Genomic DNA, 26299 nt, shown 5'->3' on the forward strand with positions numbered 1-26299 from the left:
ATCTATTTGAAAGCCAGGTTGGCAACTTGACATTATGTTATATTTATCAATAAAAGCGAAAACTCTGTTGAAAAATACGCGTTCATGTATTAGGCTATAGTTTGCAATATCCCCGGGGCTATTACTTTTATAAATTGGAACTACTGTTGATTGTTTTAGGACTTTTGGAAAGTGACCACTGCTTACAGAGAGATTAATTAAAAAAGCAATATGATCGACTATATATATGGAGATTTTTTTCACCAATCTTACTGATAAAGGATATGTAACTGTGGTATATTAACAAAAGATGCAAAATTGATTTTTAGCAAAAGTGACAATTCCAATCAATCGGATCACAATGTAATAAAAATCGCAGCGGTTTGAATTCTGGAGGGTTTCTTTAAGATATTTTGAGGTTAAAAAAATACGGAAAATATCCTTAATCTACTCATTATTTGTAAAATTGTCTGAAGTTTAGCGAAAACCTTTGAATATGTAGTTTTTTTTATCATAAAACGGTAAGAGGATACTTTTAAGTTTTCAAAACCCTGCTTAGATTTTCTGTACGATTATTAGTTTCCAAGTAATTAATTATTATCAAAGCCAAAAAGGTATTTTTTTCTTTGAATGACGATAACTCACCGACAAATCATTGTACTCTTGAACAGCTCAAATTAATGATGATGAATCAAACTAAAAAATTATTAAATTATTTTTCAACTGGATTGCTTATGATTTCAAAGATAAAAATATTTGACTATCAGCTGTTTTAAAAATCACTTAAAAATTTAGGATTTTTTATCCTCTAATTTTTGTGACTAGTGTATATGAAAACAAAGTAATTTCAGCAATACCCATTTGTTCTAAATTATATTTTTTACGTCATAATTAAGTAATAGAGGTATGTCGTATTGTTTTTTCAAAGGTAAGTAATTAACCTATTAGATTTGTTATAGTCTATTAGGTACCTATTGAAAAGCGACTAAAAACGAAAATTATTTAGCTATTCTTCCCCCACCCGTTAAGAAGAAAGATTGCTCAGTATATATTACAAATTTATAAGTGGAATATTGTTGTAAGAAAACACTCAGGTGAATCGGTTTGTTTGTAGTGGAACATAACTAGTGGCGGTCGTTGGCCAATGGTACAATCTAACCGGTCTCTCGTTGTTGTCTTTCACTGTAACCTTCTTATGGAACTAAAAACACCTTTGCATGCAAATTAGTCTGAGAAACATTACATGTTAACAAAGACTAAAGTCTCACATATCAAAAGTAAGTATTCACTTTTTCTACTCATGATTAGTAGGTACGAAAGTAATATGCTGTCCAAATAACTTTCTCTAAATTATATTATTTTTATTCATCTATATGTATAATCCTGTCTGCATCTTAGAAAATGTGTTATAACTAGGGTATCTTTTAGATACGAAAAATTTCAAAATGGATAGATTGTATGAAAATAATAATTTTTTGCCCTACAATTTTTTTTCGTGAGGCACATGTTTTTTGAGGTAGGTACAGAGTTGAAATTTATTTTTTTTTTCTCCGTATAACATCAAAATGGCTTAAACAAATGTTTTTTTTAATTTTGGATGTAGTCTCGTTATAAAAAAAGGACATAAAATTACATTAAAAGCTTTGTTAACAATAAGTGCATAGGCAATAATTTTCAGTTTTTTAAAACGTCATAAAGCTCTTATTAAAAAATGTATCTTGTGATTTTTAGTATTTTTCGAAAGAGTTAATTTAAACTATTCTCTTACCTGCTGAGTTTTCCTTTAGTTGCGGGACATATTATTAACAAATTATCTAATAAACTTCTAAATAAGGAAGCAAATACTATAGACAGATATTTGAAAAGCTGAATTTGTTCTATTTCAAATACAGATTGTAACAAAATTAAAATTTATTTATGACATAAAACAACAATTAAGTGATATATAAATACAATACTTATGATATATAAATAGAACAAATTATTTTCATCTTTGAAATCTAATCTATCTAATCTACTATCTGCGTGAGCTATAAAACATATTCAAAATGTAATTCGTCAGTGACAGTACATCTCTCTAATATTATATGGTGTTTTTCTTAAGGCTCTTGTACACGTTTGGCCAACTAGTTGACCAATGGGTTGGGCCAACGTGTACTAGACCACTTGGCGAATGTTGTCGGTTTTTCGTGCACACATCAAAAGACATTGGTGCAATCCGCCAACAGTGTTCACACGTTGGCCTCTTCTTCATTACGTAGTTGCCGTTTAAGCGGAAAGGATAGTGTTGCAGCTTGCAGCGTAATGATTATATTTACGAGCTAAGATGGCGGTATGGAATAGTGGTTCTTTGGTACACATTTCTATAATAATTAAAAGTACTATACAAATAAATTACCGCGGCAGCGACAGTTTCTACATCTATGCTCGTTAAATGGCCAATGCAGAATGAGCAATGCCAACGTGTAAACAGTGCCCTCATTTTTGGCCCAACTCATTGGCCCAACTAGTTGGCCAAACGTGTACAGGAGCCTTTAGGATACCTATTTACGGCGGACCTAATAATCACACTCCTCTCCTTAGGCACACTGATTCGTCTCTACGAATATAATGTAAACACTGTTCCTTAGAAACCCCTGATTTAGATCGGGTGGTGGTAGTAGCCAACTTGTAGGACTTACACCTGCTGCTCCACCAAAATTTTGATGGGGTGAATCGACCTATCTAACATTCAGGATTATTATTAATCTTTATTAACAATTCTGATTAATTTGCGGCTCCTGTTCTCAAATTTGGAAATAGTTAGATAGGTCGATTGCCACCTCAATAAAATTTCCTATTATAAGGTCTATAGCTGTAGCACGAATCACCCAACCTAAACCTAATGGATTATTTTGTTTAGTGTTTTTAAAAGGACGTACTCCAAGAAGAGATACCAATGATGTATTGCCACTATCAGATTGCATTTTGAATCTTTTTATAGTTTACGTAGTTGGAAGATTAGGTATTCCAAAACTTATAATTTAAACTTTTAAAAGGTTTACAAAGATGGTGTTGTGGGTGTTGTTATGTCGTATATAATTTTGTTGCAATCTTCATTAGAAATTCTCCGGACTGAATTGTAGAGAAAGGGCTCAATGGAATAAGCTTTTCAAATATTTACATAACATCCTTCTTTTGCTAAATAATATTCCGAAGTAAAATAAAAACAAAGAAGTGAAGAGAATAGTTTGCTTTTATTATTTCAAAAAATCACAAGAGACACTATTTTAAAAGGGGCATTATGGCAAGTTGAAAAAATGAAAATTAACTAACACGAAATTGTTATAGGCATAGATTTTTTTTAAGTAAAGGGGGTCGTCGTCCCACATACCTTTGCCTATACGATTGTTTTTAACAGTGTTTATATATTTTGTGGCTTTTTTTAAAACAAACCTGTGTTCAATATTATAAAATAAATCTATTAACTATTTTTGAAGACCATGAAAAAATAAATAATATTCAACTACAGAGTGCTCTCGCAAAAACTCTCAGAAATATTTTACATGGAAAATAGGTATTATTTTTACCGATCTAAACCTTTTTATATTTTTCGTATTTAAACGATAATGTACTATTTTGTTACCACTTGTTTTTGTGCATTGTTTTTAATTTATATTTTATGACAATTAGGTATCTGAATATACTTTTTGCAGAAGACTAAAATTTCTGGAATACAATCCAATATGTTTTTAGAGAAATAATATGAGTTAACTGCGGCAGTACACACTTTTGTTTATTTATTGGATATTTTTAAAGGAATGAGAATTCTAAGTATATATTTTTTGTTATCTGTTAGTATAGACGAAGAAAAATATTGATTTAGTAAAATGCTAATTTAATAAAAATAAATAAATTTGTTAGATTTTATTTTGCCTTTTAGCAACTGAATTTTTCGGTAATCACTAGTCAATAGAATGAGAAATGACTGCTCATACTCTAAAATGTACATTATCTACTACTAAAGTACTTGATGAAGCATTTAAATGTAATTTATGTATTTATTATCGTTATTGTTGTTGAATATGAACTTTGTTGTTATTTATTTGTATTACCTGGTGACGAAAACATATCTTTGTCTTTATGATGCTTTAGTGTCTAAAAATATACGAAAATTTGAAAATAGTACCTAATTAAGTAGTTTTGTTAATTTTTTTCTCTTTATTTTAATAATTAGTAAGTAATAATTAATTCCATTTTCATTCTGCTTAACTTCGTATATACGCGTTAAAAAACAAGAAAGAAAAAGCACATGTAAATTGTAAAGACTGCAAAGTTCACCGTAGTTGCGCGTGACTCAGCTCGCGGAAAATCATAATTAAAAACTCTCGCTTTGTAACATCGAGGCTTAGGGTAAGTGCCACAGTCGCCTACTTTTTTTGACTAGATTCTTGACCGTACGCAAACAATAGATATATACATTCTACAGAACCTTCATAAATGTTTACAAGCCACGTGACCAATCTATGAATACCAATTTGTGGAATATGAAATAAAGATAGATTTAAAAAAACTAAATAAACTTTTTTGCTTATTTTTGCTTAAAGAATATTCCGTTTTAGCTTATTCACTTATTCATGTTATATCTTGTACATATCACGCCACTGATGTGTAGACTATGAAATTCCTTGGTATTTATCAAGGCCGACTTGGCTTCTACAAGTTAAATTGAATAGTAGGTACCTTAGTCTGCTTAATACTTATAGCAGTTTTACTCAGTACAGAAATAATTAATAATTTTTTTAACTTGAATTCATTGTTATGTGTAATACCATTGTATAATGGTAATACTTACATAAAATTGTAGTCAGTTCATCGACGATAATAAATTCATGGAAAACTTATAAGTATTGAACTGTTTCTACCTCATTATAATCTTTGTTCAAAGAACTGAACTAAGAGAAATTAGAGCGTTCGAAAAACAGCAACTCATCAAGGGTGACAATAAATTTGGTGTTTCAATTAGTTGGAACTGATCAGGTTAATTCCCAACGATTAAGAAATTTTTGGTTTAGTACATACATGTGCATAAGTTCACTACAGTTCTGTTCAATTTGTGATATTTTTTATCTTGTTAACTTATAACTTGAGTTTATATTTAAATGCTTGATTTAATTTAATTAGAAAACATATCAATTTCAATCATTATCGAACATTATCAGTAATAATTTAATCAATGAAGATTTCATAAATAATAATAATTATATTAATTTATTATTAATACTGAGTTTCTATTTGTTATGTACATACATAATAGAAAATATGAGATAAAGATACAAGAATTGGTAAAACATGCGCATATGGTACCAAATTCAAACCGTTGCAAATTTGTTCTTCGAACAAAGCTATTGTCAATTTTTCATGTCGTAAAACAAGTAGAAGATATAGTGGTATAGTAAATAACTTGAATTATTAGAAGTTGGTATGAAACCAATATTAGTATTCTAAATTAGACCTAATTATTACAAATAATTGAACCATAATACACCTACATCAATTCATGGTTGTGTAAAACCGCTATTAATCAGTTTAATACACACACACACAAGAGAGAGATAGACAATTTCTATAGTTTTTATTATATTAACTTATTACTTATTAAATAGTGAGCAACATGGTTCCGATGACATGTTTGCAACAACAGTAGCATGCAATTCAATTAATTTTTCACATGGAAATAACTTTTCCGTTTATTACTAAACTACGATTTCTGCTACACACATAAATGGAATAGAGTCAGCTCTGCAAAATAGTGCTTCACCTATAAATGTTGATGAGTGGAATATGTCGTTAGAAAGAGAGAAAGCTGCATATTTGAAATTTAACATTCTTTTGGGATACTTAAATTATTTCTAATTTGTACAATTTGTACATTAGTAGTCAATTTTTATATCTTTTTCATTTGCAGCATATTCAATTAATTTGATAACCACAATTTATTGCTGTCTATCATTATTAGTTATTCAAGTAATACTCAAGTAATAAAAAGAGATTGGAGGAAGGAGGATAATGCATGCGCGCAACCTACGTGTAACAGATATACTTCTTTTAATACCCAAATATTACTAAAGTATTACATAATATTACTCTAATATTATTCGACCTTGTACATTAAATTACTCCTGCGGTTTCCTCTTGATTTTTACTCTTTCCGTTAGTCATCTCATCATTCTCAGTTAAATAAGTATTAATTTTCTGCATGCTTAAAATGTTTGCTCCAACAATAATTAACTAATCTTTATCTTATTTTTCTTGAATATCTCGTGATTAGAAAAATCTCCTGTAACAATTCATTTACTTTGGCCTTTATTCTCAATGTTAAAAAAGTGCAATTTTAATCAGTTTGGTCAAGTAAATGTCTGATCCCAAATTTAGTGTCTGTTGAAAAGGTACAGTTGTTGATGGAATCGAGATTATGGCTATCGAATCATAATACAGCAGCACAAAAAAATGTTTTTTGGGTCTGGAGATCATACTATATCTACTACATGTTTTCGGTGTCGCTGAATCTGAATACGTGATCCGTTTAATCCTATCACATCAAGTTTTGCCATTAACCCTATACATAACCTCATAACCCAAGCTGCCAAATCCATTACATACAACGATCCTGTAAAGGGAGCTGTGCACCCACGACAATCCTATAACCCCATAACTAATAACTTCAATAACTACGTTACTTAGTAGTTTGTCTTCATCTCTCATCGCGGGATATATCAGGGCTCTATAAACAGAATATATTTAACCATATAATCCTCCAACCCCGTAACTTCATAATCCTATAACCCCATAACGCCAATAACCACGTTACGCAGTAACTGGGAGCCAATAACGTAACGATATAGGCTATGTTCCTTGCATTAAACAGTGGAACTTCTGCGCAACGTGGTTATTGGAGTTATGGAGTTACAGGATTATGGAGTAGAGGGTTGACAAATTATAGGATTATAGGGTTATTGTGTGTGCACAGCCCCCTTTACAGGATCGTTGTGTGTAATAGGACTTGACAGCTTGGGCTATGAGGTTATATGGGGTTAATGGTTAAACCTGACGTGATGGGGTTAAATGGATCGGGGATTCGGATTCAGCGATCCCGAAAACATGTGGGAGACATAGTCTGACCTAAATACCCGAAAAACAGTTTCTTTTGTGTGGCTGCGGATCAGACAATAAAGGTGATATGATACCAAATAATCTTTTTTTTTGGGGGGGGGGGAAAGGTGAGAAGTGTTTTTGTATCAAGTGTATCTTAAAATTTATAGAATACCTACATATATTTAAAACAGTAGATTAATATAATAACAAGATGCTTCCTACTGTAACTCCCTCGATAGCAAACTCCGTATAGCAAAGCAAAGGTGCTATACTACTGAAATAGATAATATTTGATCATGTAAATATGTTGTTTTCACTAAGAATACATAGATTCTCAAAAAGAAAATCATAGATGTAGTAACACTTTATGAAATTTGCTGAATATCTTACTAAAATTTTTTGAAGTGTATTTCTGGATCAAAGCTTTATTTTTATCATATTATTTTTACCTATTCTCTTGAAATTTGTTTTCTTTCTCGTGTGACATCAGTCATGTGTGTATGTAGGTTTGTAAGTTATAAAATTTATTAAAAAAGTCTTTTTTAATTGCTGAATTCAAGAATTAGTCAAGATTTGTTTGTTAACATACTTTTTCTAAAAAATATCCTCAGCTGAATAAGTAAATTTCACGAAAAAAAAATAGAAAACTGAATTAGATATACTTTGCTTCGAACCATGAAATCGCAAGCATTTGTTAATTATTTTATGCCACTGCCAGTTTCAATGTGTTAATTTAGTTTTTATTCACATTTATATAGGTACCTTAGGTAAGGTAAATTAGTCTAACAGACGCACATTTCAATAGCATATACAATCTGTACAATTTGTGTTGAAATAGAATTCCTTGAAAATAAATGAACAAACACGCCTTCGTAACTGCGAAATCCATATGCACGGCAAGCTGCTACAGTAAATGCCACACCGTCAGAAATAACCAAATACCTCTCCACTACTTAACGCTCTGCTACCAATAGTTTCGTGGAGATAACTAAATACTTTCCACCAATTCTTTATTAATATTCCTTATTTAAAAACATAAATCACGCTTAAAGCGTAAAAATACAAATTTGATGTTTTACAGTTGACATTTCTCCAAACAATTCATTTTTTTCTCGTTAGTAATTTGATTAATATTACAAATCTGAACACCGTCAATGTCTTTCTTTCCGAGAAAGTGATGCAGGGAATTATATCTCAACAAATATCACGCAGACTGTAAAATTCTTTAATATTAGAATTATTTTAAATCTTTCTTTCTAAAACATCTCCCAAACTCCAATTTAATAAATTTTATATACCTACTCATTAATTCCAAATTAAAAACCAAGGTAAATTAATAGACCAATCAAAATAACTCATTTATAGGGGAAAAAAAGAAAATTGTTACCTGGACATTAATAAGTGGAAATGGTAAAAGGGCTTATAATAAACCTAAAAAAGATAAATGCGTGAGCAGGGGCGGCGGAGGGTTGATTTGGAGGGTTGAAAAGTTATGAAAAATTGTATCATTGAGATTTCTGGCGAAAGTTGACGTCAAACAAAAAAGTATTCAATACAAAAGTTGTGGATCATAATTTAAGAGATTACAACTATGTCGCTCCCCACAGTCCCTACCCAAAGAAACTATTATTGAGAACGCATACGCGTAAGATTTCTACTAGTTTACTAACAACTATCGCCTACTCCTACTACCGAGTAGAATATCCATTTCAAGGAGGTACGATGTGTTCTCGAAGTAAAGTATCGTGTATTTATGGAAATATATGACGGTTTTGACAACGAGAAAAACTGCAACTACAGTCTTGCCAGCATCCACATCGGCTATGAATTGTTCACCTGCTCGTGGATAAGCCAATGTCGGTGGTAAACATGAGCTTATTTAAGTTTTTCAAATGCCTGTTGACATTTCCAGTCGTAATCAGTAAATATTAATATCTTCAAGTTTGGAAACTGTCATGGAAACTCTATGACATTTCAACACATTCAATTATCTTGCGATCTACGTGATTTGGAAACTTTGGAAACTTATTTTTCGATTCGTTAGTGTAACGGAGATCACCAGATTGGAAATTTGTTTCTCTTGAAACAATTTAAAAGCTTTCAAGGCCGAATAACTAAATTAAATTTGTAATTGAATCTGATACAAATTAGTCGGATGTTGATGCTAGAAGTTTTCAGTNTCAAAAATGCAAGAAAAGTAAAAAATGACTTGCAGCAATGAATTTTTCAGTGATTGTTGATAATTTGTTTAAATTTAAAAAAAAAATCAAAAACTGATTACACCATTCAATTGTACGGAAAAAATACAAAAAAAACTGTCCCATTGTTTCACCCATAACTATTTTTGTACAGTATTGCTATAAACATAAGTCGAATAGTGAATAAATAAAATAAATAATATTTTTTTCCATAGGATCGATTAGTGTACTAATTTTTTTTAAGTTTGATGAAGACATAGATATACAGTGTGTCCAATATAAGGATGGGATAGGCATTAGGATCTAGGAAACGGTAAGAGATACGGGATGGCTCAGATTAGAAAAAAGTTTTTTTATACCTAACAATATGTTGTTTAGAAACTTTTAAAATTCCGGGTAGTTCCGGAGATATCCGGAAAAACCCGGAATTTTGCAAAATTGTTTAATTTTTTCTGGATTTATTTAAAAACGAATTTTAAAATAAATTACATATTTACAGTGCCACTTTTTTCGCTCAATACAATGGCGTCAACATTTTTGCAATCCGACGTTTCGTCTTCGAGGGGCCATCATCGGGTTAATTTTTTTAAAGAAGTAGCTGCTATTTTTATGTCAAAATATAAAGCCATTTTTAATTCTGAATTAGAGGATATTACTATGGTAATCGCTTAAAAAGTTTTTAGCTTGTTTTAGTTATAATTTAAAATTTTTCCAGAGTACAGCTCTGAACGCTTTCAAAATATCTCTTGGATGAAGTCATAACAGTATAAAAGTCAATACTGCACAAAATATCCAACAATTTTTTACTGCTATTAGCAATACTAATTAGAAATAATAAAATATTTCATAAATTCGTATTATTTTTTTGTTAAGTTTATGGATTAAAAAAAATTGTTGGATATTTTGTGCTGTATTGGATTTTATTCTCTCCCCCCCCTCTCTCTCCTCCAACAGATACAGGTATTTTGAAAGCGTTCAGAGCCGTACTCACACAATTTTTAATGATAGCTAAAAACCTTTTTAAGCGATTGCAATAGTAATATCATCTAACACAGAATTAAAAATGACTAGATTTTGTCATAAAAATAGTAGTTTAGAAAATTTAATCTGATGATAGCCCCTCGAAGACGAAACGTCGAATTGCAAAAATGCTGACGCCATTGGATAGAGCGAAAAAAGTGGCAATGTAAGTATGCAATTTATTTAAAATTCTTTTTCAAATAAAGCCAGAAAAAAATAAAACAATTTTGCAAAATTTCGTGTTTTCGGTTTACAGTTAATACTTTGTATTGCAGAAATGTCAAATCGTCCAGAGATAATTTATTTGTAATTCGACTTAGATGTTTATAGCAATACTGTACAAAAATAAAGTTTTAGGTCAAACAATGAGACACAGTTTTTTGTAGAATTGAATGGTGTAATCAGTTTTTGAATGTTTTTTAATTTAAACAAATTATCAACAATAACTGAAAAATTCATAGTTACAAGTCATTTTTTACTTTTCTTGCATTTTTGAGTATGTTTATGAAATGTTATTACAGATTTTTTATTTCACCAAAAAGTATATGTTAAAACGAAGAAAATGAATATCGGCAGAACTCTGTACGATGATTTTTTTAAGTAGAATTTTTCTTTGAAAAAAGTGTTTCAGGCCGAAAAAAATGAATATCTCAGAAACTTCTTGATTTTTTTATCTAAAAAATTTTGAGGTTATTTAAGACAGGTGAAGGTATACTTTCACCAAGCTTCGTCAAAATTAAATTATTTTTGCGGAAAAGAGAAATAAAAAACGAAAAATCATAAAAAACTGTTTTTCGCATTTTTCTCGGAAATTTTGAGGTTATGTTAAAAAGTGACCTCTACAAAAGTTGTAGATTTTTGCATTATCTACAACTTTTGTATTAAATACTTTTTTGTTTGACGTCAACTTTCGCCAGAAATCCCAATGATACAATTTTTCATAACTTTTCAACCCCCCAAATCAACTCTCCGCCGTCTCTGCTCACGCATTTACCTTTTTTAGGTTTATTATAAGCCCTTTTACCATTTCCACTTATAAAAGTCTAGGTAACAATTTTTTTTTTCTCCAAGTGTAATTTGGTTGGACTATAAGGACAATTATTAGAAATATTTCCCAGAAATTAAGTTATTATTGTTATTAATTTCATTAGGGTCAGTCAACTGTGGTGGCAAAGTAAAATTCTTACAGTATAGTAGGTATATTAAAAGAGTCGAGGGCTTTCCAAGTCTGTTCAATATTTTTTGTTGAGATGTAAAAAATAAGTTATATAATTTCTTCATTCCAAATTCCGCTTGGAAGCGACAACAGAATGTTAGAAATCTGTACCTATATTTTTTATCTTGAAAATGATTGTAACAAAAGTCCAAACGTCTTCAACTGTCCTCTGAAAATGTAACGACATTTCTATCTTTATTTGATATCCTACTTATTTATATACACACGAGAAATTATGTGAATACCAAATAAAAACGGAAAATATTGTAATCAATTTTTTGAATGTTATGTGATATGTTTGAACTTTTAACTATAAAATTATTCTGCGCCATCTGACAATTATAAATCTATTTATAATTTATTATTCAGATAATCATATACACAAAACATAGTCGAATGTAAATTTTAATTCGGATAGAATGTCCAAAAAATTCGAGTGTTACTTGAAGACGAAACTGATTGTGAGGTGCTGATAGCCGATAACCAAGTAAATAATAGCAAGGTAACATATCTGTATTTAATGAATAAAATTTTCTTTGGGTGCAAATGTTCATATATTATTTAAAATTTTAATATTAATCAATATCTTATTGGACAATGACAACAGGGTAATATACAAAACAAATTGTGCTAAGGTATAAGGAATCTGATTATAATAATTTCATTTAATAAAACAATCAATATCAGTTTCAAGTTCCTTATGAATATTAATATCTATTAATTACTAACGTTCTATAATACTTCTCGAAATATTCACTTAGTAAGTTTTATCAATTTAATAAAGTTAATTTTATTAATTTAATTATTTTAGATGTTAGCGTTCCTTTATACAAAAATAAAAGAAGATAAATTCTGAATAACATTTGAAAATATATAGCAATTAGAGCATTACATTTTGTTCTGTAATCATTTTTGTAACTAGGGATCAAAATCCAGAAAAGAAATCTTTATATACAAAACAAAACATTGCCAAATTAATGTTTTATAATAATCCAATTTGCTTTTGTTTTTATTAACAAACTGATGATAAAGAATGTGTGATGTCATACATAAACTAAATTGACGAATTAATTACATCGTAACAGATGAATAATGCTCGCTTCCTATTTTTATATTATAATATATTGTAGTCGGGAAAATTTTTGTAATGAAGATGGAGAGACATTTTTTCTATAACTGCCAACTAGTTTCAGTTTTTACGAAATATTGTTTTCCTTTGTAGTTTATAAAATAAAAGGAAGAAAACACAAATAAATTTAAAAATATTCAATTGTTTATATCGACGACGAAATTGTTACTAAATTCTATTAGAAAATAAGTATACCTGTAAAGTAACGTTCAAATTCAATAGTCAGGTATCAATATTTAAAATGTATTGACATGGAAACTTACATAGGTATTCTAAAAACCCTATTTAATTTCTTTAAAAAAAGGTACACCTGCCGAGAAAAATTGATTTCACTACTATCAAGTACATTAATGGATTAGACAGTATTTCGGAGTATTCTAATGCAACTAAACCGTTTTGCTAAATTTGTAATCATATTAAATAGCTTTTATACTTATTCCAAGTGTCTATGGATATTTCTCAATAATACTGCCAAACATTTACATGGCTATGTGTGAACGTATCTATTAATCAAAATTTAAGGTTGGAAGTAAAGGTACCTCAAGCCTCTATAATTTCGAACAATTGTTCGTTGTACAATTTTCTATATTAGGAACAGATTAGCTTCCAACACGGAATATATTAAAATAGTATTACAATATGGAAACTATTCCAAATGAAAGATATAATATAATAACATAAAATAAAGGAAATTTCAGAACCTGTTTAATACTGAGGCAAATAAAAGTTCGTTTTAACAAATGAAATAAAATATTAAGCAAATTTGCTCTACTGTCTAAAATTATTTATTTGTAGCACAGTTATAAGTTTACCCTATCTCAATAGGTAAGTCGATAGATTAAAAAAAAAAAGGTTAATAGTCACAAATTTAGAAAAAAGATTAAATTTGAGTAGACTAGGGTACCTACCCAGATACATCCAACTTTTGTATTAAATACTTTTTTGTTTGACGTCAACTTTCGCCAGAAATCCCAATGATACAATTTTTCATAACTTTTCAACCCCCCAAATCAACTCTCCGCCGTCTCTGCTCACGCATTTACCTTTTTTAGGTTTATTATAAGCCCTTTTACCATTTCCACTTATAAAAGTCTAGGTAACAATTTTTNTTGATATATTTTCAGCAAGACCTTTAAGATGGTTTCACCAATCACCTCTTATATTAGACGCCTTCTAAAAAATGTAATTATGTAATTGTCAAAATTGAAAGTTCTGTCAAAACATTCATAAAAAAAATACGTAGGTACATGATTTATTATTTTGCAGGTTAGTTATGTTTAAAAAACTTATTTTAATTGGCCTGTGTTGGATCTGCCTAATAACAGCCAAAGATCCTGCAATAGAAGAAGAAGAACTCCAAGCACAAAATCTTTTAAGAGCAATAAACAAAAGAACTGAAGAAAATGAAAACAAAGTAGCTTTAGCGAATTGGGCATACGCCACAAATTTAACAGATGAAAACTTGAAACATCAAGTAAGTAGATACTTTGTAGATTCATTTAAAGCTTACAAAACGCAAAAACTTTGGAACCTCATAGGAAATTTTACGCTGAACAAAAAAGATCCTGTAAGTATATGGCCTCAAGAAACTTTTATAACTATATTTTCCGCTTACTTTCATAGACCACGCCAAAACAATCCGGCATTTAGAAAAACATTTACTACCAAATTTTGTGGAAAATTAAATTTTGCATTAAATAAGATCAATGTCGGTTGAAAATTCAATATTATATAAGGCAATTTAAGTAAGGTAACCAAGAAAATAGTTCTCTAATACCTAATTGTATGTGTACTAACACACAGACAACAAATGCGAGTGTCTGTTAGAAATCTTTAACTTATTTAGCAGACTTTAATGTCATTCGACTTGAAATCTACCTATATATGATCTGTTAAACGTGCCTTTCGAAAAAAATAGATTGTTTTGTCGCAATCAAGGGAAATAGGCCGAAAAATTGTTTCTTATTATTTATCTTCACAGAAACATTTTTATTCATAATAAAATTTCTTATACTTATACCAGTTACAGGGTTCTTAACGGTATGTGGCCTATTAAACGTTTCAGAGGAACCAAAGACAATATGACTGAAATTTTGTTTACGGGGGTTATCAGATATGTCCTCTTCAATGAAAATAATGCTATCACGCAGCACTTCTGGTTACACCGGAAGTAGCTGTCAACTTCGTTATTGTAAACATAACACTTTATATATTATTTCATTATCGACAAGATAAATTGAAAAAATTAGTCAAAAATGTTAAAGGTTTCCTGTACCTAAATCTAGCCGTTTTCGAGATAATCGAGATTTTATAAAAATTTTGACAGATGCAAGCGTTTCGAAAATTCCTTATATCTTTCTTCATTCTGGGAGACTTCAATTGCTTTTCGGAATACACAAAGCACATAAGATGCACTACCTTCCGCTATCAAAATTAACTGAAGAAAATTATACTGTGTCCCATTTTCACGTAACATTTTGATATCTTAAAACCGACAAAACTTTTTAAATTCAAATAATACACGTATTTTTCTACATCATATTATAGAAAATCAAATTCTCTTTTCACCGATATAGGCATTGTAGGGGTTACAGTTTCAATTTTCTCAGATAGGTATTTGCGATTTACTTATATTTTCAAGAATATTACGTTAAAATATCATCAAATGCGCCTTGAAAGGCAAATATTGGTATTGTCATTCAGTATTATACAAGCATCAAGTATTTTCTCGACAATAAAAATGCGGAATAATTATTCTAATGTAGATATTTTGAATTTATTTTATATCAATGGAACATTCACCGTGAATCAAAATTATTAGCTGTATTTCTATGATTTGGCATTTTGCAACTGAAACAGAACAATTAATGAAATGATTTCGGTTGGTTTTCTTAGAATTTCTCTCTAATTTTTAATGTTGCCATAAAAGTTTTTAAAGAACAGCAAAAATAAATAATTTCAAATAACTAATAAATGCATTACCTATTATAATTTTATGATATTTGGAATGGGGTTGAGAGGATACTGTAATTTAAAATTTTGGTTACATTTCATTGTTTTCTTAATGAAATGATGCTTATTTGCTGTTTTCTGTACTTGCAGTTACTAATAATAGTATCCCATTGGAAGGAAATCTTATTATTATTTTTTTGTAAATATATACCCCTTCATTATTAGAAGATGCAACAAATGTCAAACAACGCATTTTATTAATGTAATAATGAAAATATATATATATTTCAATGATTTACAAAGAACGCTATTGTACGTAGCTGGCCGAGTCAAATGTTGTAAAATACCAAATCATAGAAATGCAGCTAATACTGATTCATGGTGAATGTCCCATGGGTATAAAATAAATTCAAAAAATCTTCATTTGAATAATTATTCTGCATTTTTCTTGTCGAGAATATATTTTATACTTGTAGAATGCTGAATGATAATAGCGTTGTTGACCAAATTTCAAAAAGTAGATAATATAATTGTACACGTACTAATTAGTGTGTATGCGCAATTAGAGATTGAGAAATGCGTCGGAACAGTTTTAAAATAATTATTTAAAACTGAATTTTTTATAATATTTCAAAACGGCTGTGACGTCATAAGGGGCACCTTGTAGTGAAATTATGTGAAATTGATTGCGTAAAGGAAAAAAATTGGAAGAAGATGCTCTGTCAACACTGTCAGTAGTGTCAGTCTGTCAGTGACATTGTCACATAAAATATTTTCAAGTCTACGAGTTATTTTCCTTAATCTTCGAATTCCTTTATTAAGTAAAATTATTATTTAGTAATAATCATTTAATATCTTCCTTCCCTTAGATTTAAAGCATAATGTGTGAAACGGGATTTGTGAAAGCTATTTCGCAAATTTTACCAAAAATTGATATTTTTATGACCATGAATTGAATTTTTAAACAGTGACGACCGTTTTAATATTGGCGAAATCAGAGGTATAGAAGTAGTCAGGTCACTTTTGTTTAAAGTTAAAAGAACATAAAACAGGGCAACAAGGTTTGATGGACAATTTTGATATATTTTCTTCTTCTTCAAAATTATGCAAAAAGATCGCTAATAGCTTCTTATTCAATTGCCCATTATGACGTCAGACTAGTTTTTAAGTAACACAAATATTCATAAATGATTTCTACCACTAATTTGTCATACATTTAAAATTTTACTATACAGGCAGGTCCTTTTATATAAAATCTTTGTATCAACAACAATTTGTATATGGTTTGTTTTTATAGTCAACAACCCTAAGGCGCATTTGATGTTATTTTAATGTAATATTATTGAGACTAAGTAAACCGAATATATCTGAGAAAATTGAATCTGTAACCCCTACAATACCTATATCGGTGAAAAGAGAATTTGATTTTCTATAATATGATGCAGCAAAATAATTATGTTCCATTTGAATTTAAAACATTTTGTCTGTTTTAAGATTTCAAAATGCAACGTGAAAAATGGTACTCTTAATATAACTTTCCTCAAGTAATTTTGATAGCGGAAGGTAGTGCATCTTATGTTCTTTGTGTATTCCAATAAGTAAGTGAAAGCTCCCTAAACGAAGAAAGATATAAGGAATTTTCAAAACGCTTGCATCTGTCAAAATTTTTATAAAATGTCGATTATCTCGAAAACGGCTAGATTTAGGTACAGGGAAGCTTCAACTTTTTTGACGTATATTTCAATTTATCTTGTCGATAATGTAATAAGAGTGTTCCATTTAAAATAACGAAGTTGACAGCTACTTCCGGTTAACCGGGAGTGCTGCTTTGCTACTAGTGCTACCCTGTAGATCCTGTATAAGGCTACAAGGTTACTATTTGTCAATGTTGCTATCCTGACGATTAAACTGAATTTTAAATATTTAATTGCAGTTAGAAGTGGCTGCTGAAGCAGCAAAAGATGAAAAGACGATTTGGCAACAAGTCAATCTTTACAGCTGGCGAGGACTTTCGAACTATGGCATGAAAAGGCAATTTTCTAAATATGCAGTTTTGGGCGAAGCTGCACTTCCTGAAGACAGATTTAAACAGTTTCACAAAACGATCAGCGATATGGAAGCAGTCTATTCGACAGCCAAAATATGCGACTTTAAGGATTCTGAAAAATGTGATTTAGCTTTGGAGCCAGGTAAAATGATGAAAAAATGTACAGTTAATTAATATAAAACGGATTTGTATTTATTTAGAATCTTTTAATGAAATGCTATCTTACTTGTAGTTACTAGAGGCTTTCAATCATAACAGTTTTTAACTTGAACGGGCGTATTTATTAAAAATTTGTACATATTATTGACTGTTTTTAACTATAAAAGATTACCTAATCTTATTTATATGTATTGTTTATACATATTATTAGCATTACTTAAACTGGATTTCTCAGCCTCAAGACTTGTACACATGACCTTTCGAATTAACAGGGCAGAATTGTTATAAAAGCACAGATCGTACCGAGTAAAGAGGGTGTTTTGGCTGCCATAAATTCAAGTACTAATAGGAAATGAAAATATAAAACGACTTTAAACCATATCGTATTTTGCTTTTGGATTTTGGATCTGTTGTTGTTTCTACTATTATGTAGATGTCACTAGTATTTCCAAGCGACATTTTAGAACATCACTGTTTTTAGATTTGATCTCTTCATTGTATGTTGCGTATAACAATTTCACCTAGCAAATCATGCACCGTTTTGAAGACATACCTTGTATCTCTAATATTGCCAGAAAAATGTTTTTCGAATTTTCATTTTCCTATTAATATCAAGAGTGTAAAAATTATTTCAATTTTACTAGACTGATTTTTAGTTCTAAGAAGTAAACATGGAAATATGAATTCAAGAGTTTGAATAAAAAAACACCGTATACTGATACCGATGCCGAGGTCGGTTAAGCTCTATCACGTCAGGCTCAATGTCATTTGAAGGTCAAACTAGGAAAAGGTGGCATAGGTTTTTTGACTTGTTAAGTCTGAATCTTCTATCACCTCATGTTTGAAGGTCGTTTGAAGGTTAAAGTAAGAATAGGAGGTTAAAGTAAGAATAGGAGGCGAAAGAAATTGGAAAAAAAATACGAATACTCACCTGCCTACTTTTGTCGGTTTATCTGTCAGTCGTTTTACCTGCACACCTGTTTGTGTGATAGCGAATTTATCGTCCGCCTGTATTTTTTCTCTGTCCATCTACCTGACATCCTGCCTTTCGATCGGTAACTTTGTCTGTCTTCCTGTCTGACTTTAATGATTAAATGTTTCTATTTTTCTGTTTTTCTGCCACCTCTGTCTTTTATTTTAATTTGTTTACTCACAGCGATTTAAATCAATCAAAGATACGTCTTTTGTGGAAAAATTATATAGAAGCAAGTTCTGTTCCTTTGCTAACAACTAGTAGATTAGTAATATCTCTTATTAACAGTAGTATAACATTAATAGGTAACTATGCAAATTAACAAAAAATCTATTGCCTTCCGCTAAGATATACAGGGTGATTCACAACTTATCCAAAAAAATTTGGGAATAGATGCGGCATGAGAAATGGAGTCAATATTGTAAAATAATTTTTTGTAAAATCCTTATAGTTTCTGAGAAAAAAATTATTGAAGTTATAGCACATTAAACCACTACATAGCTGGACAACTGTAGTCTCTAGCGTCATTCGCAATACGCGTGGAGAGCCATGTGACTCCTAATACTGAAATCCGTCGTTGCGGTAGTTTTTACCTGTTATCTGTGGTATTTACATCAGTTTATTAGTAGTTAGTGTCAAAAATGGCTTGCGTGTATAGCAACTCAGAGTTGATGGATATCGTTTTAATTTATGATTTTATTACTTAAAAACACAAATTAATTTTATTAATAATTAATAAAGGCAAAAGCATTTGAATTTGTCGATATAAAATAGGTGCGATAAAATTCTATTTACATATTTCTTTCCTTGCGAAAGTTTTTGTCCATTTTTATCACGCCGCCATACCGGTGACATTGTGCGAGGTCAGGTTTTACAGTGGACCAGTTTCCAGTGCCGTGCAGAAGTATATTTTAAATCAATTTCGAACTGACCTTTTTGATTTTTTCTTTACAAAATTATATTTGTAAGGGTCCCCTGTACATCCAGAATTTTTGTTTTTGGATAAGTTCTGAATCACCCTGTATAAGCTTGTGTAATAAGTTACGATCCATATGTTTCCTTCTTGGTATTACTATATTCTGCCAATGTGATTTTAAAAATTATTATGTTGAACTATTCTAAAAACATATTCTTAATATTTACTCCTATTACTACTGTCTAGACCTTACTCATATACTGGAAACCTCACGCAATCCCGATGAATTGAAACACGTTTGGCTCGAATGGAGAAACGCTATAGGTCCGAAATGTAGAGATCTTTACAATGATTACGTAAATTTAAGTAACGAAGCAGCCCGTCTCAATAACTTTTCCGACACTTCTGAATATTGGTTATATGATTACGAGGATCCAAATTTTAAAGATGACATACAAAACTTATGGGAGCAACTCAAACCTATTTATTTACAAATACACGCTTATGTGAGATTCAAACTGAGGCAAAAATATGGAGACATTGTTTCCGAGAAGGGGCCCATTCCTGCTCATCTCTTAGGTAGGCATTACTGTTTTTTTGCCACGAATTTTGGGTCAAAGGCGATCTAGAAACAGTATTCATATTTTGATGTCTGTGATTATTTGAAATTGGATTTTTTAGGTAATATGTGGGGACAAACTTGGTCCAATATTGCAGACTTAGCTTTACCATTCTCTGATATAGAAGATGAAGATTTAACACTGGAATTGTTGAAACAAGTAAGTATGTAACAAGTGGTTAAATGTTCTTCTACTTAATTGTTTTATATGAGAAAACATTTTTATATAAGAAAAATATATGCTCAATATACTTTTATGTATATAAGAATGCCCATAAGAATTTATCAGTTATTTTGACGCTGCATTATATTTACGTAATTTCCACAAAAAACACATTACATACACATTTGGATGTGTATCCCCATTTATTTTCATCAGAAAAGTAAAATAAAAAATGTTAATACTAACACAACTCATTAATACAACAAATACAGAAATAGTATATTTAAAGTCACAATTTTACAAAACATTCGAAAAAACATTGAAACTATTAAAACTAATGCAAATTAGGTACAATATTTTGTATCGATTTCCTTTTTCAGAATTATACGGCTGTCCGTATATTTAAAACATCCGAAGAGTTTTTCAAATCTATTAACTTGACAGAAATGCCAGAATCCTTTTGGGAAAAATCTATTTTAAGCAAACCCACCGACAGAGAGATTGTATGTCACGCTTCAGCTTGGGACTTCTTTGACAAAAAAGATTTTAGGTGAGTAAAAAAAAACATATCTAATACGTATATAACTATTCTTAACATAAATATGATTTGCGTCTCATCTTATTTCATACATAATTATCAAGATATTTTCTTTAAATGTGAACTTTTTGTAGTATGCCCAATTTTAGTTACCTACATATATTAAAAATACAATCTTACATTTTGTCTTATTTATTACTTAGTTTTTTAATGCGATTGTAAAACCTAGAACAATAAATCTGCTACTTCTAAAAATAATTGTACCTGTGATATTAATCAATTTTCTCTTAATTTGTTTCAGAATTAAACAATGTACTGAAGTTACCAAGGAACAATTTATAACAGCTCATCATGAAATGGGACACATAGAATATTTTCTCCAGTACAAGGACCAACCTGTTAAATTCCGAGAAGGCGCTAATGATGGTAAATATTTGACAATTCAAATCAGAAAACATAATCTGCATATCTTGCAGTGAACATTATTTTTTATAACAATATTATCTGCAGGTTTCCACGAAGCAGTAGGAGATTTAATTTCTTTGTCAGTTCGATCAACAAAACATTTAAGAAAAATTGGACTGCTAAAATCTGAAAAGGACAATCCCCAATCTGTCTTGAATAATTTATTTAAGGTAATTAATAAAGTTATCAGAATAATCATAATGGTGTTCTACATTTTTGTGCAGATCAGCTCTGGGAATGTCTTGTAACTAGGAATAAGATATACAGGGTGATTCAGAACTTATCCAAAAAAAAAAAAATTCTGGATGTACAGGGGACCCTTACAAATACAATTTTGTAAAGAAAAATCAAAAAGGGCAGTTCGAAAATGATTTAAAAATACACTTCTGCACGGCACTGGAAACTGGTCCACTGTAAAACCTGACCTAGCATAATGCGACCGGCATGGCGGTGTGATAAAAACGGACAAAAACATTCGCAAGGAAAGAAATATGTAAATAGATTTTTATCGAACCTATTTTATATCGGCAAATTCAACTGCTTTTGCCTTTATTAATTAATAAAATTAATTTGTGTTTTTAAATAATAAAATCATTTGACATACCCGATGTTATAACAACTGTTCAATATTTTATCCAATGTGTAAACACATTTGGGTCCGTTGTACACAGTTTCTACGAACTAACACAAATGTTGTCTTGTTTCAACATAACACAAATGCTTCACCATAAATTCTCCATCAACTCCGAGTACACGCAAACCACTTTTGACACTAACTGCCCATTTTTGACACTAACTACTAAAACACCACAGATAACGTAAATATCGCAACGACGATTGCAAAATTCGAATTCAGTATTCGGAGTCGCTGAAGCCACGTGGCGAATGACGCTAGAGACTATAATAGTTGTCCAGCTATGTAGTGGTTGAATGTATTATAACTTTAATATTTTTTTCTCGGAAACTATAAGGATTTTACAAAAATTTTTTTTTTACAATATTGGTTCCATTTCTCATGCTACATCTATTCCCAAATTTTTTTGGATAAGTTGTGAATCACCCTGTATATTTTTTTAACATTTATTTTTTAATAGTTAATTAACAAATCTATGGTATAAACGATCAAATATCTTCGTAAGATTTACATTAAGCAAGATAATAACAGCACCTATTAGGTACTCAATATGTACACTGGGTGATCACTTTTAAGGTGTACACCATTAGTATCTCCTGTACTAGAAGATATATAGGACTGGCTAAATTACAAAAGAGTTGCATATTTCCATGCCATTTCAGATTATGAAAAGAAGTTGCACTGTTCCTGAAATTAGCTGAAAAAACTTTTTTTTTTCTTATTTGTTCCATATCTTTAATCTTGAAACATTTTCCGGGCCTCCTAGATCCTTATGTTTTCATAACCAATTACTGATTTTTTTATGGACGCCATATTGTATTTTTGCACCATTTTGCAAAAGATATACAGTCTTTTAGTTCAGGAAAGCTAATGGTATCTATCTAATCTGTGCTAATGGTGTGCACCTTAAAAGTGTCCACCCTGTTGAAGGCATATTTTATTATGTGTTACGAAGTTAATTCTCGCAGGTACATACTCATTTTTATACATGAATATGTACGAATATATGTATACAGTATAACAATGTAATTATTTAATGTTTCTAGGTGGGTTTGGATAAAATAACTTTCTTACCATTCGGATACCTTATGGACCTATGGAGATGGGATATCTTTTCCGGAAAAACTAAACCTGAAGATTATAATTGCAAGTGGTGGGAACTCCGAGAAAAATATCAAGGTGTTGAACCTCCTGTTGATAGATCTGAGGACGATTTTGACCCAGCTGCCAAGTATCACATAGTTTCCAATGTTCCATACCTCAGGTTAGGTACAACATAATTAAAACTGTTATGTCTATTATACTAAATACAAGAATGTATTTATTCGTACAAAATATTTAGACTTCCTTATTTCTGTAATATCATCTACCATTATTTGGTAGATTATTTTAAACATTTTAATTAGCATTCTCTAGGGAAGCAAAATACATTTTTAGAATTACAGAAAAATATTAAAATAAACAGCGAACTAAAAATTTTACTTTGGAGTCAACTTTAAGTAGAATTCATGTGTAAACAACTAATAAAATAATTAATAATATAATAATATAGTACAAAAGCTTATTTTGGGTTAAACTGAACATATAATTATATATGTAGAAAAAAAACATGTCCATTTCGAGATAGAATAGCTCTTTCTTTCGTGAACCTGTTGCAGCTAGGAACAATTTGTTCACTCATACACAGTATTTTTGTCTTGTTGCAAAATATTTCATTTTTTCAAAAGAATTTTCATTATTTCGTTTATAGTATTAGTAATTTTAGTCTAGAGCAGGGGTCGGCAAGTAATTTTAGGTGGGGTCCGGATAATTTTAAAAATTTTTAACGAGGTCCAGAAAAAAATTCATATTTCTTTCAAATTTTCATTTAAACTCAAATTTAATCTGCTTACTAACCATTAAGAACTCAAAACACTCACACAATTGTAAAATACTAGAAAAAATGATAAGGTTGGCACTCAGACGTAAAAAAACATTTTTTAAATAATTTATTTGAGTAATTTATACTTTCAAAACATTTTTGGCGGTCCAGTATTTTACCTTCCGCGGTCCGGACCTGGACCACGGTCCGCCAGTTGCCGACCCTTGGTCTAGAGTATCATCTATTACTTTTTTCCATTTCAGTATTTCTTGACTATCTAATATCACTAACACCTTCAAGCTTACACATTTCATTGACAAAATATAGTTATTTGATTAAACAACTCCAAATTTTGATTGAATTCTTGATTATGTATAGTAGGTACATAAATTGATAGTCAAATAATTTTTTTTATATTTAACTGAGAATATTTATATAACTATTCCTTACACATATCACATCTTCTTTGTAGTAGGTAATAATATAATAACGATGATTACCTATAGTTCTTGACCTTTCAACACATTAATATTATACAACTATGCTTAATTTTTGTAAACTTTCAGGTACTTCATAAGTTTCGTGATACAGTTCCAATTCCATCGTGCTGTTTGCGAAAAGGCTGGTCAGTATGAACCTAATAATCCAAATAAAAATCTACACGAATGTGATATTTATCAGAACACAGATGCAGGAAATGCTCTCAAGTAAGTTTGTCTTTTTTAAATTGTAGGTTCATGTTATGGTACTGTATCTAACTTTGTTGTTACTTACACACGTCAAAAAAAAAATGAAATGTTTCTAAAATGTGGTAGATACTATGCATCAATCGATCATAACCATAAATAAGTAATAAAATATTTTTTTGTATAATTTCAGTCCCTTGAAGTAGAGGCGAGAAATTGTATTATTTATTTTAGTCAGTCTTATCAATGATCTCTTCTTATAAGTCACCAACGTCGCTGTTATGCCCTCGAAATTGGTTATAACGGAAATTAACTTTTTATTCATTGGTTACAATCTACTCTAATTAAAAAACATAGGATAGAATTTTTATAGTATAAATCAAACTTTAATTTTCCAGACAAATGCTCTCTATGGGATCATCGAGGCCATGGCCAGATGCTATGGAAGTATTAACAGGACAACGAAAGATGGATGCCAGTGACCTTCTGGAATATTTTAAACCCTTGCAAAAATGGTTGGAAAAGGAAAATGAAAAGAACGAAGTTTTTATTGGATGGGAAACATCGAAGCGTGGTATTTTATAAGAATTATACTGTCATTCATGAAATTGATAATTTAATTATTTACAGTTTGCGTGAAATCTAGAAAGGATAAGGGAAGACAGGCGAACGCTGATGATGTAGGCGTCGTGGATATTAATAATTAGAACACATGCAAAAAACAGTACTTTATTTTTATTATACCATTTGGTGATGTAATTTTAACTTAAATATAAACTAAATTATTGTTCACATTCATGGATTTTATTTTGTTATGCAAACACATTTGTTTTGGATTGTAGTGATCTATTAAAATTTAAAAAAGAATTGTATTGCTTAATAATTCATACAGGTATCAATAATATAAAATAAAATTCACTACATCTAAAACCTAGGTATTAATGAAGAAACGCCTACCAACAGTAATGAAATTGATAAATAAATTTCGATCCGCATAATTTAGTACGCTGGACAAAGACTAATACGAAATTAACAATAACTTAAATTCCATATTTTAATACATCTTAATGTAGACTCCCGTAACATAGAATTAGTACTAAATTAAATGGAGGATAAAATAAAACATTTTTATATCAAATATGTCTGGAAGTTACAGTGTTCGAATTTCCAAAATACCTTAGTAGCATTAAATTTATGAGATTCTCACATTCACTAAAAGTGACACACTATATCTCTGTCATTCATAAATCTAATACAGTATACTATTAGACTTATGGCCGACGTACTTTTTTGAAATCCGAGGTTTTTACCATTTATTAGTTGCACCATTGGTCCAACGAAGCGTTTTGGGGCATTGCATCATCTTTTTTTTATTTTTACTTTGACCAATCGATTTAAATTCTAGATTTGGTCAATTATATATATTAGTCCATTGAAAAGTTACATTTGGGGTTGCAAAAGTCAGAGCACGCAATTTTATTTTTTGGATGTCAAGAAGGAGTTAGTGTACAGTTAAATCCATGTTTGTGGGGTCGCAACCCTTGTGAATCATCCGTCATCTTGTAAAAAGGGCTGCGAATGGATTTAAAACTACTACTTACTATATCGGA

At 30.2% G+C, this 26299-nt stretch overlaps 1 protein-coding gene across 2 annotated transcripts; it reads left to right on the forward strand.

The window, feature by feature from the left end:
• Positions 1 to 1067: 1067 nt before the first annotated feature.
• LOC108911069 (angiotensin-converting enzyme-like) lies at positions 1068 to 25483 on the forward strand. 2 transcript variants are annotated; one of them, XM_023455163.1, is made up of 12 exons: positions 1068 to 1256; positions 13943 to 14150; positions 17562 to 17817; positions 19970 to 20302; positions 20405 to 20502; positions 20886 to 21055; positions 21345 to 21469; positions 21554 to 21678; positions 23189 to 23406; positions 24570 to 24710; positions 25088 to 25263; positions 25320 to 25483. In XM_023455163.1, the coding sequence occupies exons 2-12, from the start codon at positions 13950 to 13952 to the stop codon at positions 25394 to 25396; spliced, it is 1920 nt and encodes a 639-aa protein (XP_023310931.1). In that variant the 5' UTR covers positions 1068 to 1256; positions 13943 to 13949; the 3' UTR covers positions 25397 to 25483. The 2 variants fall into 2 exon arrangements, with proteins under 2 accessions (XP_023310931.1, XP_023310932.1); XM_023455164.1 differs by lacking the exon at positions 1068 to 1256 and adding an exon at positions 11953 to 12049.
• Positions 25484 to 26299: the final 816 nt, after the last annotated feature.

Source organism: Anoplophora glabripennis, unplaced genomic scaffold (assembly GCF_000390285.2).
Source record: "Anoplophora glabripennis isolate ALB-LARVAE unplaced genomic scaffold, Agla_2.0 scaffold500, whole genome shotgun sequence".
Classification (NCBI taxonomy): Eukaryota; Metazoa; Arthropoda; class Insecta; order Coleoptera; family Cerambycidae; genus Anoplophora; species Anoplophora glabripennis.